The sequence below is a fragment of the Trichomonas vaginalis genome, chromosome V, assembly GCF_026262505.1.
Source record: "Trichomonas vaginalis G3 chromosome V, whole genome shotgun sequence".
NCBI classification, from domain to species: Eukaryota; Parabasalia; order Trichomonadida; family Trichomonadidae; genus Trichomonas; species Trichomonas vaginalis.
In genome coordinates, this window is record NC_067207.1 from 34,015,701 (window position 1) to 34,031,246 (window position 15,546).

General features: G+C 35.3%; 8 protein-coding genes and 2 pseudogenes across 10 annotated transcripts, besides 1 other annotated feature; 7 read left to right on the plus strand and 3 right to left on the minus strand.

The window, feature by feature from the left end:
* Nucleotides 1-131: 131 nt before the first annotated feature.
* Nucleotides 132-1,608, minus strand: TVAGG3_0453390 (TOR signaling; the record flags this gene model as incomplete). The annotated part of the gene is made up of 1 exon (XM_051234713.1): nucleotides 196-1,608. One exon carries the CDS (start codon nucleotides 1,606-1,608, stop codon nucleotides 196-198), a length of 1,413 nt encoding a protein of 470 aa, XP_051104443.1.
* Nucleotides 1,609-1,737: 129 nt separating this feature from the next.
* TVAGG3_0453400 (TOR signaling) lies at nucleotides 1,738-3,376 on the plus strand (the record flags this gene model as incomplete). Its single annotated transcript, XM_051234714.1, has 1 exon — nucleotides 1,738-3,354. One exon carries the CDS (start codon nucleotides 1,738-1,740, stop codon nucleotides 3,352-3,354), a length of 1,617 nt encoding a protein of 538 aa, XP_051104444.1.
* Nucleotides 3,377-4,043: 667 nt separating this feature from the next.
* Nucleotides 4,044-5,916, minus strand: TVAGG3_0453410 (uncharacterized protein; the record flags this gene model as incomplete). Its single annotated transcript, XM_051234715.1, has 1 exon — nucleotides 4,117-5,292. The coding sequence occupies one exon, from the start codon at nucleotides 5,290-5,292 to the stop codon at nucleotides 4,117-4,119; it is 1,176 nt and encodes a 391-aa protein (XP_051104445.1).
* A 115-nt stretch (nucleotides 5,917-6,031) lies between these two features.
* Nucleotides 6,032-15,546: part of a mobile genetic element that runs on past the window's edge.
* Nucleotides 7,325-8,143, plus strand: TVAGG3_0453430 (phage tail repeat-like family; the record flags this gene model as incomplete). Its single annotated transcript, XM_051234716.1, has 1 exon — nucleotides 7,325-8,143. One exon carries the CDS (start codon nucleotides 7,325-7,327, stop codon nucleotides 8,141-8,143), a length of 819 nt encoding a protein of 272 aa, XP_051104446.1.
* On the plus strand, nucleotides 8,283-8,645 carry TVAGG3_0453440 (uncharacterized protein; the record flags this gene model as incomplete). The annotated part of the gene is made up of 1 exon (XM_051234717.1): nucleotides 8,283-8,645. The coding sequence occupies one exon, from the start codon at nucleotides 8,283-8,285 to the stop codon at nucleotides 8,643-8,645; it is 363 nt and encodes a 120-aa protein (XP_051104447.1).
* TVAGG3_0453450 (uncharacterized protein) lies at nucleotides 11,008-11,526 on the minus strand (the record flags this gene model as incomplete). Its single annotated transcript, XM_051234718.1, has 1 exon — nucleotides 11,008-11,526. The coding sequence occupies one exon, from the start codon at nucleotides 11,524-11,526 to the stop codon at nucleotides 11,008-11,010; it is 519 nt and encodes a 172-aa protein (XP_051104448.1).
* Nucleotides 12,409-12,564, plus strand: TVAGG3_0453460 (uncharacterized protein; the record flags this gene model as incomplete). Its single annotated transcript, XM_051234719.1, has 1 exon — nucleotides 12,409-12,564. One exon carries the CDS (start codon nucleotides 12,409-12,411, stop codon nucleotides 12,562-12,564), a length of 156 nt encoding a protein of 51 aa, XP_051104449.1.
* Nucleotides 12,584-13,170, plus strand: TVAGG3_0453470 (annotated as a pseudogene). Its single transcript has one exon. A coding segment is annotated over exon 1 (587 nt).
* Nucleotides 13,215-13,578, plus strand: TVAGG3_0453480 (uncharacterized protein; the record flags this gene model as incomplete). The annotated part of the gene is made up of 1 exon (XM_051234720.1): nucleotides 13,215-13,578. A coding segment is annotated over one exon (364 nt), but the record flags the coding sequence as incomplete, so codon positions are not given.
* On the plus strand, nucleotides 14,310-15,345 carry TVAGG3_0453490 (annotated as a pseudogene). Its single transcript has one exon. A coding segment is annotated over exon 1 (1,036 nt).

The window sequence follows — 15,546 nt, forward strand, 5'->3', positions numbered from 1 at the left end:
TAACAGAAGTATTTTTAAGGGTAATCATTTGATTTTTTACACATAATGACGAAACACACTTGATAAACCTAGTATTTTGTGATGATTTAGTTAAATATTGAAATATGTTTTTTAAAATATCAAAATTTGTATGTGAACAAAAAATAAACAATTTAAAATGAAACATAGTGTTAAAAAAAAGTCAAATAAGATAAATCAAATCATTGTTCCACAGTAGTACTTCTCTATGAAGCCATTCGATTTAACAGCTTCTATAACCATCTTAAGGATGCTACATTCCTCTTGAACTTCATCATATTTACCTTCAAGAGCCAAATTTATTAATTTAAGGACTTCTTCGTCTTTTTCTGTAGCTTTTATCTTATTTAAGTTATCTAGAATAGCATCGTCATGCTTGTACTGCTGAATTCTTGATAGAGAAACAACAATTTGCTGTCTAACAATTGGTTCATCGTCATTTTCAAGCATTTCAAAGAGTTTATCGAGCATATTCCTATCCTTCATCATTCCCAATAGGAAAACTGTCGATGCTCTGATGAAATACGATGAATTATCGAGGAGTGGGTAAAAATTCTGTCCGAAAGGAGGCAAATTCATCAATCTTCCAGCGGATCCGAGTAGTAATCCAAGTAATATCGATGAATATGGGGCGCATTCTTGAGCTTTTTCTACGCATACGTTCCAAATCTTTGTAAATATCGAAAGGAAGTTCCATGAGATGGCGCAAATGATGGCAAGCATTCCAGCCTTGATTTCAGAGACACTGGACTCTTTAGTGTCTTGGAACCAGAATAGCCATTGTTGTTGAAAAGGTGACATCGCGCCCGTACCGGACGATATCGACAAAATTTTTGCCAACAACAGAATTGCGGATTCTGAGGGTTTGTCCATTTCTATGATCGTCTTTGCGATATTTGAGCGGGGAGCGTAGATAGCCAAGTCTCCATGTGTATCCAAGAAGTCGCAGAGTGTTGAAACTGCTGCTTCGCAAAATTCTGCTCTTGTAATGAAGAATGAGAAGATTGGCATGACTCCGACAGTCGGGAATGACTTGAATGACTTGATGAACATCTGGAAAATCATCGTAGCAGCTTCTTGGTCGGACATTGCGAGTGAACAATCTAATGCTGTGTCCCAGAAGAGCCATAGATCATGGCTTGATGTAGGGCGATGTTCTGGAATTGAGATTGGATGTAAATTGAAGCTTTGCATAATGCGCATTGATAAAATAAATCCTCTAGCGAGTTGTGTCATCGCTGGGTCTTTTGCGAGTATGTCGAAGAGTGTAGCTGGTTGTGTGTCGAATGCAATTGCATCGATAAGAGCAAATAAGAATTTCTTGAGGAAATAATTTGGATGATTTGAATTTTCAGTGCCTTTGAAGACGTAGCTATGGCGACGAGTATGCCACCATACTGCTGTCTCAAATGGCGAAAGCAAACATGAGCTAAACAAATCCCATGGTGCATCTGTTGAAATTGGAAGAACTTCATTAGGAGAACATGCGAAGAAAGCGATAACATCTTGTTTCTTTTGTAAGAAGGGCAAGATATTTCCTGCTGATGGACTATCAACAATGAGACAAAGAGGAGTTGGACAAATGTTCATCAAAGTCTCGATTTTCATTGGCTTATATTTCGAACGATCGTCTGAGAAGAAGAAAAGACTACCATCAGCTGTAGGCGGTAAACAGCCTTGACCGAAGTAATGAATGATTAATCGTTCTGTTTTTGCGTTTTGACTGTAAATTTTAATAACTTCGTTGATCCTCCTGGCAATAAAATCAGCGAAGTTATTAAAATTTACAGTCAAAACGCAAAAACAGAACGATTAATCATTCATTACTTCGGTCAAGGCTGTTTACCGCCTACAGCTGATGGTAGTCTTTTCTTCTTCTCAGACGATCGTTCGAAATATAAGCCAATGAAAATCGAGACTTTGATGAACATTTGTCCAACTCCTCTTTGTCTCATTGTTGATAGTCCATCAGCAGGAAATATCTTGCCCTTCTTACAAAAGAAACAAGATGTTATCGCTTTCTTCGCATGTTCTCCTAATGAAGTTCTTCCAATTTCAACAGATGCACCATGGGATTTGTTTAGCTCATGTTTGCTTTCGCCATTTGAGACAGCAGTATGGTGGCATACTCGTCGCCATAGCTACGTCTTCAAAGGCACTGAAAATTCAAATCATCCAAATTATTTCCTCAAGAAATTCTTATTTGCTCTTATCGATGCAATTGCATTCGACACACAACCAGCTACACTCTTCGACATACTCGCAAAAGACCCAGCGATGACACAACTCGCTAGAGGATTTATTTTATCAATGCGCATTATGCAAAGCTTCAATTTACATCCAATCTCAATTCCAGAACATCGCCCTACATCAAGCCATGATCTATGGCTCTTCTGGGACACAGCATTAGATTGTTCACTCGCAATGTCCGACCAAGAAGCTGCTACGATGATTTTCCAGATGTTCATCAAGTCATTCAAGTCATTCCCGACTGTCGGAGTCATGCCAATCTTCTCATTCTTCATTACAAGAGCAGAATTTTGCGAAGCAGCAGTTTCAACACTCTGCGACTTCTTGGATACACATGGAGACTTGGCTATCTACGCTCCCCGCTCAAATATCGCAAAGACGATCATAGAAATGGACAAACCCTCAGAATCCGCAATTCTGTTGTTGGCAAAAATTTTGTCGATATCGTCCGGTACGGGCGCGATGTCACCTTTTCAACAACAATGGCTATTCTGGTTCCAAGACACTAAAGAGTCCAGTGTCTCTGAAATCAAGGCTGGAATGCTTGCCATCATTTGCGCCATCTCATGGAACTTCCTTTCGATATTTACAAAGATTTGGAACGTATGCGTAGAAAAAGCTCAAGAATGCGCCCCATATTCATCGATATTACTTGGATTACTACTCGGATCCGCTGGAAGATTGATGAATTTGCCTCCTTTCGGACAGAATTTTTACCCACTCCTCGATAATTCATCGTATTTCATCAGAGCATCGACAGTTTTCCTATTGGGAATGATGAAGGATAGGAATATGCTCGATAAACTCTTTGAAATGCTTGAAAATGACGATGAACCAATTGTTAGACAGCAAATTGTTGTTTCTCTATCAAGAATTCAGCAGTACAAGCATGACGATGCTATTCTAGATAACTTAAATAAGATAAAAGCTACAGAAAAAGACGAAGAAGTCCTTAAATTAATAAATTTGGCTCTTGAAGGTAAATATGATGAAGTTCAAGAGGAATGTAGCATCCTTAAGATGGTTATAGAAGCTGTTAAATCGAATGGCTTCATAGAGAAGTACTACTGTGGAACAATGATTTGATTTATCTTATTTGACTTTTTTTAACACTATGTTTCATTTTAAATTGTTTATTTTTTGTTCACATACAAATTTTGATATTTTAAAAAACATATTTCAATATTTAACTAAATCATCACAAAATACTAGGTTTATCAAGTGTGTTTCGTCATTATGTGTAAAAAATCAAATGATTACCCTTAAAAATACTTCTGTTAAAAATCATTTCAAAAATTATACTTAATATTGATAAAGTATGAACATAAAAATGCTCAATATCCAATATAGAAGAAGTTTTATGGTAATGATTTTCTCCAAAAAAGTTTTGAATCCATTTTTATGGTACGAAAACAATAGAAGATGAAGTTCAAATTTTAGAATTTGAATTTTTTTTGGAAAATTTATTATTAAATTTGAAATTTCCATATCTTTTAAATAAAATATGGAAATATTAAATCAATGTAATAAATTTACAAAAGACACATCATTAAATTTCATAATAATATCTTAAAACTATTCATGATTCATATTTCCATCCATATAAATCATCTAAATTATCATTAATACTGTAAAGTTTTGGACCTAAAGTTAATATCAAATCTATGCCTCCTGTTATTCAGTTAAAATACATTGATTTCTTAAATTCTATTCGATTCTCAATAACAGGAGGGGCAAATTGTCAAGAAAGAAGAATATCAAAGAAAACTAATGAGGTGAATCGAAAATATTTATTCAAATAAGATAATGAATAGAAAAATAAGACAAAATAAAAAAATTATAACAAAATTATTGATGAATTATTTTTGTGAGGTTGGTAAAGGCTTCTTTAACTGTCATGTCAGGCTTTAATTCTTTAATGCAGTAGTTTACAGCATTCTTGAACTTTTCTGCTTCTTTGAAGCTTGTAATATAAGGAGAAGTGTAGATTCTGGCCCTGAAAATATCATTAACGAGTGTTGATGATATTGACATTCCTCCTGGTGGATAAGGACCTTTGCAAATTGAAGTTGCAATTTGAGCATCAGTAATATCGCCTCCTGTAGTCATTTTACCAATGTTTGTAACACTTACAGAGCCAGTCATTGCTGGTGGATATGTTCCTTTGTATAAATGATTAATAGATCTTAATGCTTCGCCATTCTTTAATTTTTCTTGCATATCCTTACGGAGTAAAGCACCCAATTCATCAATAGTCAATTTAGCATACTTTGTAGCGATGTTTGTATGTGCATCAGCAACAATTAAACTATCAATGTTGCAATGACTCCAATCTGGGTTTTTCATGTATCTTCTGGCATCAACAGCAAGTTGGCTGGCAATAGAAGTTAACATTTTGTTGTATGCTGAAGCAGAAAGTGTTGCCGCAAGCATCATTTTTTCTGTAACTTTCGACATCTTTTCTTTGATTGGAAATTCAATCAATGTGTAAATTGCATATTCCTTTTCTTGTTTCTTGCGATAATTTCTGATTGGAGTAGTCATCGTTGAAATTTTGCCATTTGCGTTAGCTAATTGATCAGAAAGTGCATCAATTATTGATGTATGGATTTTGGCTTGAGGATCTTTTGGTGTTTCTCGTCCACACAAATGATCCAAAAGCATCTTCATGTATCCGCCATCTGATGACGAATGATTGCAATTAAATATAACTGTGTCCTTATTATAGCATATTGATGCTAAGCGTGTTGACTCAGGAATTGTATAATTTTTGGCAACAAATTTATTTGCTTCTTCTAAATGAGGAAACTTATCAGGAATTTGATAAGTTGGACATGGCTGATCTGTGTAAACATAATTCTTACCATCAAACAATGTTCGACAGCCTATGCATTTTTTAGAAATTTCATTGACAATTTCTGAAACTTTATTGTTCTTTACCTTAACAGCAAGCTGAACATAGCATCCAACAGATAATTGGAGCTTTTCAAAAGCATTAGGAAGCATGGTTGATGGCCCAATCATCAAAAAAGAATAAAAAAAAATTGTTGATGGTATTCGATCAACAATTTTATCGCAGATATCCATAAATTCTCTTCTTCATGCGAGCAAGAGGTTATTCAAAGCTAATCATAAAAATTTTGAAATTTTATCGAAGATATTAATAAACATTTAGGTTAAGTGTAAACAAAAAGTAGTAGAAACTTAATAAACAACTATTCTTAATCATCTTATATTGAAACAACACGCCATATTTGATTGAATCTTCCATGTTTTGGAAATGGAATGATATCTGTATCTTGGACTATTTTTTCTGCCCTAATATCAAGAACTAAGCCATTGGCATTTGAAATAGTACCGTCAGAATTTATATGATAAATTTGTTTGCTATCGCTAGTCCTTGGGGTGAAAACAAGGGGATCTTCATTTGTTAGTAAATGACCTGTTTTAAGAGAAATGATGTTATTGTCTTGAATAAGGAATTGTTGGTTTATTGTGTTAATATAAGTACCAAGAACAGCTTTTTCAACGCCATCTGGGCCAATCTTCACTGACAAACAAAAATCTGGTCGAGAACTGCATAAGATTGAGCATCTCATGATAATATAAAATATGAAATTGAGAAAATTTTTGTTCCGTACCGAAAAGGGTCACTAGAAAAAGTGACAAAAAGTGACACTTACTCTTATTTTTCGCGCCAAAATTCGAAAGGGTTTTTAATATAATAATTAAAAAAAAAAAAAAAAAAAAAAAAAAAAAAAAAAAAAAAAAAAAAAAAAAAAAAAAAAAAAAAGGGAGTGGGGCTTCCAGGCACTTCGTGCCTTCTAGCCCTGAGGATGAATGAGTATAATGAAGTTTTTTTTTTTTTGGGTGGGCTTCCAGGGGCTGCGCCCCTTCTAGCCCACATAAATGAAGTTTTTATATACGGGTCTTCCAGGAGCTTTTCACAAAATATATATGTTTTCATGTTTTGTCAAGACTTCTTCTTCGTAAATGTTTTGTCAAGACTTCTTCGTAAATGTTTTGTCAAGACTTCTTCTTCGTAAATGTTTTGTCAAGACTTCTTCGTAAATGTTTTGTCAAGACTTCTTCGTAAATGTTTTGTCAAGACTTCTTCGTAAATGTTTTGTCAAGACTTCTTCGTAAATGTTTTGTCAAGACTTCTTCGTAAATGTTTTGTCAAGACTTCTTCGTAACGAGTGTAAATGAACCAAAAATAATGTTTAGGTGAAGAGGTGAGATTTCACCTGTTTTTTCACCTCTTTTTTCACCTCGTGAATTTGTCATGATTTCATCGTAAAGACTTTGTCAAGACTTCATCGTAAAGACTTTGTCAAGACTTCATCGTAAAGACTTTGTCAAGACTTCATCGTAAAGACTTTGTCAAGACTTCTTCGTAAAGACTTTGTCAAGACTTCTTCGTAACGAGTGTAAATGAACCAAAAATAATGTTTAGGTGAAGAGGTGAGATTTCACCTGTTTTTTCACCTCTTTTTTCACCCGTTGAATTTTCATGAAATTTACACCAAAAATAATGTTTAGGTGAAGAGGTGAGATTTCACCTGTTTTTTCACCTAATTTTTCACCCGTTGAATTTTCATGAAATTTACACCAAAAATATATTTTAGGTGAAGAGGTGAGATTTCACCTGTTTTTTCACCTAATTTTTCACCCTCTCGAAAATCATGAAATTTACACCAAAAATATACTACTAGGGTCATTTACGAAGAAATCTCAACAAAGTCTTTACGATGAAATCTTGACAAAACATAGACAAGAAAGTTCATGAGAAATTAGATGAAGAAGTCTTAACAAAGTCTTTACGAAGAAATTCATGAAAATTCAAGAGGTGAGAAATGAGGTGAAAAAAGAGGTGAAATCTCACCTCTTCACCTAAAATATATTTTTGGGTCATTTACGAAGAAATCTCAACAAAGTCTTTACGAAGAAATCTCAACAAAGTCTTTACGAAGAAATCTCAACAAAGTCTTTACGAAGAAGTCACAATAAACATCTGTCACTTTTCAGGAAAAAACATTTTTATTATATATATAAAATGAATTTTACAAAACCACCGTTACCGTTCTTTGGAAATAAGAGTAAATGTAAAGATATTATATTGAGAGAACTTAAGAAACTACCGAATGGTCTAACATTTGTAGATTTGTTCGGTGGAAGTTTCTATATATCCCATTTATGTCATACAATATTCCCAGACTCAAAGATTATATGCAATGACTTCGACAACTATATGGACCGTCTCAAACATATACCAGACACAAACAATATATTGAAAGAGTTAAAAGAAAAGATACCTATAGGTAAGATGGAACGTATACCATTAGATAAGAAAAATATTGTGAGAGAGGTTTTGAAAAAAGCAGAATATATAGACTGGAATAGTATATCTGCTAGACTATTATATAGTGGTGCTATAAGAGTTCATGACATTGAAACACTTATGTCAAAAGTTTTATATCTTAACTATACAAATGTTTTCAAAGAGGACATAGAAAAATATATTGAGGGTATAGAGTTTGTGAGATGTCATTGGACAGAGTTGTATGAAAAATATAAAGACAAGGAAAATGTTTTCTTTATAGTGGACCCGCCGTTCTATAACACATGGGATTTTCAATACCAAGTAGACTGGACTTTGAGAGACTCTTTAGAAACTTTAGACGTTTTACATAACCATCCATGCTTTTACTTTACATCCGATAAAAGTGGTTTGGAAAGTGTCATGAGATGGTTAGAGGACATACATGACTATGAGTTTAGATACGATAAGATAGAATATGAGAGAGGTCCTATAAACCGGAGAAAGTGTCATAACAAAGAAATTTTACTAGTAAGTAAATGTGGTTTGAAATAGGACTACTTGTTTTAGGTTTTTTCCATTGTGTCATTTACTTATTTGACGTGGCAGAAAGATATAGAGAATATGAAGATGAACCAATGCCTGCAAATGTTCAGCATATGTACTCGTAAGAGATATTTTTATCTAATATTAAATGGACTCACAGAACTTAGCGAATGCACAGCAACCTGGACAACCAAACCCAGAGAATATTCCAAATGAAGTTAGAATACAAACTGCAATGGCAAACTATGGTCAAGTGCCAACAGATGTACAAATGCAAACTGCCATGTCAAATGACGCTGCGTTAGGTTTGCCACCATGGTATGCAAATATGAGATGGAAAGAGTTTTATACAAACCCCGAAGTGGGATATAAACAACTCTATGCAGATGACGCGAACACAGGAGTTGACCCAGAGTATGTTTTCTACCAGAGGAGAAATAGAATGTATGAGCTCCAGTTAAAGAATGCTATGGAACTCAACAGGAAACGTAAGAGACTAGGTGGACATTAGATTTTTACATATAGTAAAATGGGTTTCTTCAGTAGTATTGGAAACTTCTTTCGAAATGTTGGAAGAGGTATATGGAATGGAATAAAATCTGTCGGAAGAGGAGTATGGAACGGTATCAAAAATATTGGTAAAAGAGTAGGTCAGTTTGTTGGTATTATACCTAAAGACCCTGAACCAGAAGAACAAGCTCCTGTTATACAACAGCCTGAACCTGCACCACAGTCTAGTTGGCAACCAAATCCAACACCTCAACCGTATTAAAATTATATTTTTACCGTTCGATAGTAGTTGTATATGAAACTAAGTTCTAAGTAAAACGCGTGGTATAATGGAATTATTCTCTTTCTTCCATCTGTAGTAAACCATACTTGAAAGTCTGAAATACTTCCACTTGGTGGTTCGTATAGCTTTGTAGGTTTTTCGTAAAAGTCATTTGCCAAGCATAAAAAAGAGTTTTGTGCACCAGAAAATGAAGCATGAACTATAATAGCATCTGAGTCGAAAACATTTTCATATGTTCCATTAGGGTTTTCGACTTCATAAAAGTTCGGGTGTACTGGATATTCTGCAGGCTGATTTAACATCCTCAAAAATCTATACCATGCCAAGTTGTTATATTTTGTAGAAATATAAACGTCTTCTCCAAGGTCTTCTATTCTATTGAATTTAACAGTTGCATTTTTCCTGTCATATATAATATCGAGATGGTATTCTCCTTCGTCAATGTTATACTGGTTTGCATATTCGAGATAGATATCGTTTATTTTTTCTTGAAAAGCTTGAAGAGTTGTTTCTAAGTTTACAAGCAAATTCACTTGTAAAAGTTTTCCCTGTTCAAATTTCTCATACGTACGTTTTTCTTTGTTATAGTATCGAACTTCAAAAGCGACCGTAAATGGGAAACCATGTATGGCTTCTGAAATGAACTTCATTCTACGAAAGCCAATAGCTTTTGTGACAGATGGGTCTCTTAACCATCTTAGTGGGTAGTCAAAACGATAGCCTTCATGCTTTACGGTCTCTGTCTCAAACTTTTGACCGACATTCGTAAAAAGTTCATCTAATGGTTTAGTTGTAGCAACTCTTGAATTTTCTTTTTCTATTGAAAGCATATTTTATCTAGAATAAAAATGTCGAAAGAAACAGCGTCTATGAGAGAAATACAACACAACCGACAACTCATTTTGCAAGCTCTAAATAAGAACACAACAAACTTTTCAAACTATTCTAAGATATCTGAGTCATTGAAAGAAGGAAACTTAAAACTGACATTAAACCCTTTAACAGACGAGTTTCTGTTTCAAGACAGTAAGAACCATACTGTTTGTATAAATCCAACAAAAAGAACTTTAAACGAGAAACCTATAGATGAACTTCTTTTGAAGGCAGATATTGACAACAAAGCTGACAAAGAGTATGTAGATGCAACAAGAGACTATATTCTCGCATGGACAGATAGAACATACCCACAAAAACATCATACACATAACATCTATGACGTAGATGAACTACCAGCAATGTTAGATGACAAAGCGGATAAAACATATGTTGACAATAAAATGTCAAGTGAAGTGACAAGAGCTGACAAAGAATATTCTAAAAAGACTCATACACATACCATTGCAAATATTACAAACTTACAAGAAACCTTAAACAGGAAAAGTGACGTTGGACATACACACGATTTCTTCGCAACTGTTGGTATAGAAAATATTGAAGGAACGGTTGAAGGAGCTGGTGGGGATGTATTAGATTGGAAACCTCCTAACTTTCCACAAGGTTTAACATCGGAGGATGACATAACGACGATGAAATACATTAGATGTAGAAATGTCTATGTCATGGAGGATGAAAAAAAAGTTAAATTCACTGCTCAAGATTTATATGATAAAAAAGCTGACAAAACAGAGCTTCAAATGTTAAAGACAGAAATACTTCAAACACTATATCCTATAGGTTCTATTTACACGTCAATGAACTCAACCAGACCAGAAGTAGTACTTGGTCTCGGAACTTGGACTCAAATAGTCGACAGGTTTTTGTATTGTGCAAACTCTTCAAAGGAAACAGGTGGAAGTAAAACGATTTCAGGTGAAAATTTACCTGCACACAGTCACTACGTAAGTTTAACTACATCTCGAGAAGGTGGGCATAGGCATAAATATTGGGATTGGACAGGAATGACAAAAGGTAAAGGATATGATGTTAAAGACAACGTTCAGTTTGCTATAAATTGTTACTTGGATAACACTGAGGTAGGAGGAGACCATACACATTTCGTTTCAGGGTATACGCAAACAACGGGACAGAGTAAAGACTACATGCCACCTTACATGACAGTTTACGCATGGTATAGAATTGCTTAGTCGTCATTTTCAACTTCTTTAGCATATTCGTCAGGAGTTGTCTTATATTTGTTAGGAACTGTCTTTGAAAGTATACCACCTTGAACTTTGACAAGTTTGAAACGAGGTCTGACAATAGTCGTTTTATCTTCTGCTTGCAGTCTGTACATTTTGCCATGTTTGCCTAAAACTTCATAATATTCTCTTGTATACTTTCTTCTATTTTTACGAACACGAATGCGAGTACCTGTCGAGTTCCCATTGTTGTCATAGTCAATAGTATTTTCATATGGGTCGCGTTTAGGTATTTCTATTTTTACTTTGTCACCTTTCTTAAGTTTGAAGCCTGGCATTCTTTCTTGTTTGTCTCTTTTGACTAAACTATTAAATATATAGTCTTTCTCTAAGTCAGGGTTGTTTTTCATTTCTTCGGGGGAGTGGTTTCCCAAACCTTTTTGTTTACGGTTATTGTAAATATTTAAAACTTGTCTCATCTTTGCCATGGAGAAGTGTCTATACTTGTCGTCATATGACATTTCATTTGCTTCACCACCTTGTGGTTGGTTTAAGTCTCTTAAGATTTTTATACAACTGTCAATGACACCAAGAGCAGAATGGTTTTGGTCGACAATGAAATATTGGTTTACATTTTTTGAACGCAGATAGTTTTTTAATATCGTCTGATTTGAAAGAACTTTCACAGTCAGATGTCAGTTTTGTTGGATGGTATTTGTCAACGAATATTGTCAAAGCAGTTTTCACATCTAAAATATTTTTGGACTGTAATGGTATGGCTTCACAGTATCTTGTGTTTTGACCGACAAATATTAGCCAGTATGGTGGTCCATCTTTCTCTATACCTCGGAATGTTTTCCAAGATATCCATAAACCAAGCATTTGGTGTTGAACTAAAGATTTTTATCATGAGTGCTTTCTTTGTTGCCTTAGAAACATAGGGGTCCTTGTTTGGATTCGTCATTTTTTACCCTATAAGAAATGGGTTTATTTGGCGCATTAGCAGGAGTTGCATCCAGATTTTTACCCGCAGTGGGAACAATAGCCAGAGGTGCGTTTGGAATTGGAAGGAAGATTTTGAGTACATTAGGTATACTTAAAGAGAAAGCACAACCTATTATACAAACTGTACAGAAAGGTTGGGATGTAGCACGAGATGCAGCAAATCTTATTCCAAATCCTGAAAACAAGAGGAAAAGTTCAAGGATGGATGGACAATGTAGGAAGACAAGCAGGAAACTATTATAACAAAGCAAATGACTACTATAACCAAGCAGGACACTATATGGACCAAGGTGAAAGATTCTTTAACAGAGGATATAACCATGCACAACAATGGGTAAACAATAACCAACCTCAACCGCCTCAAACGTGGGGAATGTAAAGTTTTTTACTGAGATGAAATGAACAATACAGCATTGAGACAAATGGGCTCAAGATGGATTTGTCGGCTTCCAGCAGTTACACAACCACGTGTTTGTCAAGTTCTTCCTATACCTCAGGAAGTTTTAGACCGACTTAAAAAACCTAAACAACCAGTTGAAAACAAAACAAACTAAAATTTTTTACTGAGATGAAATGACCGAAGAAGTTGAAACGGTAGATTTGACACCACAAAAACAAAAGTTCAGAACCATTGTCAAAACCTGTCAAAGAACTTACAGATGAAGAAAAAAATTCAATAATAGAAAGTGCCAGGTCTGGAAATACAAACCCTAACTACAAAGTCACTTTTCATAGAAATGGAACGGCTAGTATCTCAAAAAAGAAAACAGACTCTCACAAATAAAATATTGAAGTCTGAAGGAACTAAAGAGACAGCAGATGGAAAAGTTTACTTCACTGACGAACAGTTCATTATAGAACATCTCATTGACTTAGAGTCGAAATATTCTAAACTTTACAACAAACACAAAAAGTTGAAAGGAAAACAAAAACAAATGGCATATGATATTTACGAAGATGTTGACGACACAACCATACCTGCAAGTGAAGTAAAGTCAGGTGAACCGAAAAGTGACGAAAGACCGATAGAAGAAGGGGAGCCAAAAACTGAAGATAAACCAAAACCAAAGTTTAGTCTGGAGACTAAACCAAGTCAACCTTCATTAGCTGGTATGGGTTGGCGTCAAAGACTTCTGGTAGCTGGTGGCTATGTTAAGTAAAGAAAAAACATTTTTTTATTTTTATAAAAATGCCCCCGTATAGAATGGATAGAAGGTCTGCTAGAATAAAAGCAGAGTTAGAAAGATATGGTTGGAAAGTTTCAAAGAAGTTTAAATATAGGAAGGGAAGACCCATAAAAGTCTATGACAAATTGTCTGGTCTTCGCTACGAAATGGACTTGGAAACAGCACGCGCAAATTATCCAAACAGATTAGAGAGGTTAGAAGAAGAGCGTCTTATGGATATACCTTTCGATGTTAGTGAACCTCAAGTTGAAGGACACGACGGCTTTGCCAGATTCTACTGGAAACATGACGAACAATTGCATCCTTTGAGAAGGAAAAAAGGAAAAGGTGAAGACGCACATGCTCCCATGGAAAGAACAAGATATGCATATGAAAAGTATCGTGAAGTTAGAAGTCAAATTACATCTGGTCGAACCTTTACAGTAAACTTTGACGAAGGAAAGAACAAAGAAGGCTTCATGGGAGTACTTGCTGCCATACAAGACGGAAATAAGAAAGGATACAATCTCAGACTAACCGTAACAGATTTGGACGGTCACATTTACTATGCACATGGCAATGTCACAACAGCTGCAATGCTTCTTGACGCTTTCAAGACTACAAAGAGAGAACAAATGGTTGACTCCGACTCAGATATTTTGAATGCAATTGAAGGAATTGTAAGCGTGAAGTTCGAATGGTACCAACCTAACCCTCAAGCAGTCAGACAACATGCTGGATACTTCCCGTTCATAAATAAGTCTGACATTGACTTGACAAGGTATGGAATTTACAATTCAATTGAAACAATTGTCAATGAACCTTGTATTCTTACATGTCTCAGGAACTCTGGTCTTGTTACAGATGAGAAGATGAAGTATCTTGAGTCATGTGTGAAGACAAGGTACATGCTCAGAGGTCAATTGGCTAAAATTGCACCGTTGGCAAATGTGAATATCCGAGTCAACATTCCGACTGAGAAAGGTTCTTCACATGACGACTATGTTGTTGACAAAGACTTACCATGGTTGAAGATTGCAATTGTCCACAACCACTTCATGTTGAACGAAAGTCTTATGTTCGGAAAAGGCAAGTGCAACATTGTCAGAGCTGTAAACATTCTTTTCGAGAAAGGTTTGTTGGAACCAATTCCAGATGACAAGCTGACAGAAAGTTTTGTACCAAAAGACGAAACAAACTTTTCACTGTTAGCAAGACCAAAAGTTGTTCCAGACAAAGTTCTAGTACAAAAGAAGTACACAGTTCCAAAAGGAGTTGGATTGTTCGGATACCAACCTGAACCAGAAGAACTTCCAATGAGGTTGCAAGAACTTCAAGATGCTATAAACAAACTTCCATTGAGGCATCCAATCGACGTCAAATTGTATTGGAGAGCATCTGAGTTAGGTCAGAAGGTTTTATATGAAACAGGTTGCTTCGACGATGTTTATGAGATAACAGGAGAAGTTTCTCAGAAGATAAGAGACTCACTTGAATTTCCACGAACTGGACCCATTGGTTGCGACAAGTTCGACTCAAACGAAAAGATATACTATGTCGACCTTAACGCTGCATACATGAGGTTCGTCCAATATATCCCGACTGGAATTCCAAACGAAGACGGTGAGTTCCCAGGAAGGAACTATACAGTTGGAAAAGTCATACAACAAACTCTATGATATTAGGAAAGCTTCAAACCCCAAACTTGCAATGACAATCAAATTGCTTATGAATTCGACATGGGGATATTCCATTAAGAAACCTCAAGAGATGAAGAGTAAACATTATGAGAAGGTCGACAACTTTGTTGAAAGGTTCTCCCCTTTTGTTTTGAAGTACGAATTCACTCAAGGTCAAAATGGCTTAGTAACCACAGTAAAACCTATTGTCGAACATTGGTCTTACCCTCAGTTCGCAAAAGCAGTCCTTGACAACTACAACAAATTCTTCTCTGAGGTCAAATCCAAAGTTGTGGTTTACTATGAGAACATTGACGCACTCATGACGAACGAAGAAGGATACAACAAACTCATTGAAATGGGTATGGTCGGTGAGAAGATGGGCTGTTTTAAGCTAGATAAGGTATTTTCCGAAGTTCATGTTCTCTCCAAGCGTAAGTACTGGGGTGTTAAAGAAGATGGTGAAATAGTTAAACATTGCATGAAATAAAAAATTTTTATTCGAATTTGAATTTAAATGTGTAGTTCCTAACTAGCTCATTTATCTCTATAAGGTAGATTGCCTCATCTGCTGGGTCTATGTCGTCATTGTTTCAAGACAAGTCTTTTACTTTTTCAAGACAAGTCTTTTATTGTTTCAAGACAAGTCTTTTACTTTTTCAAGACAAGTCTTTTACTTTTTCAAGACAAG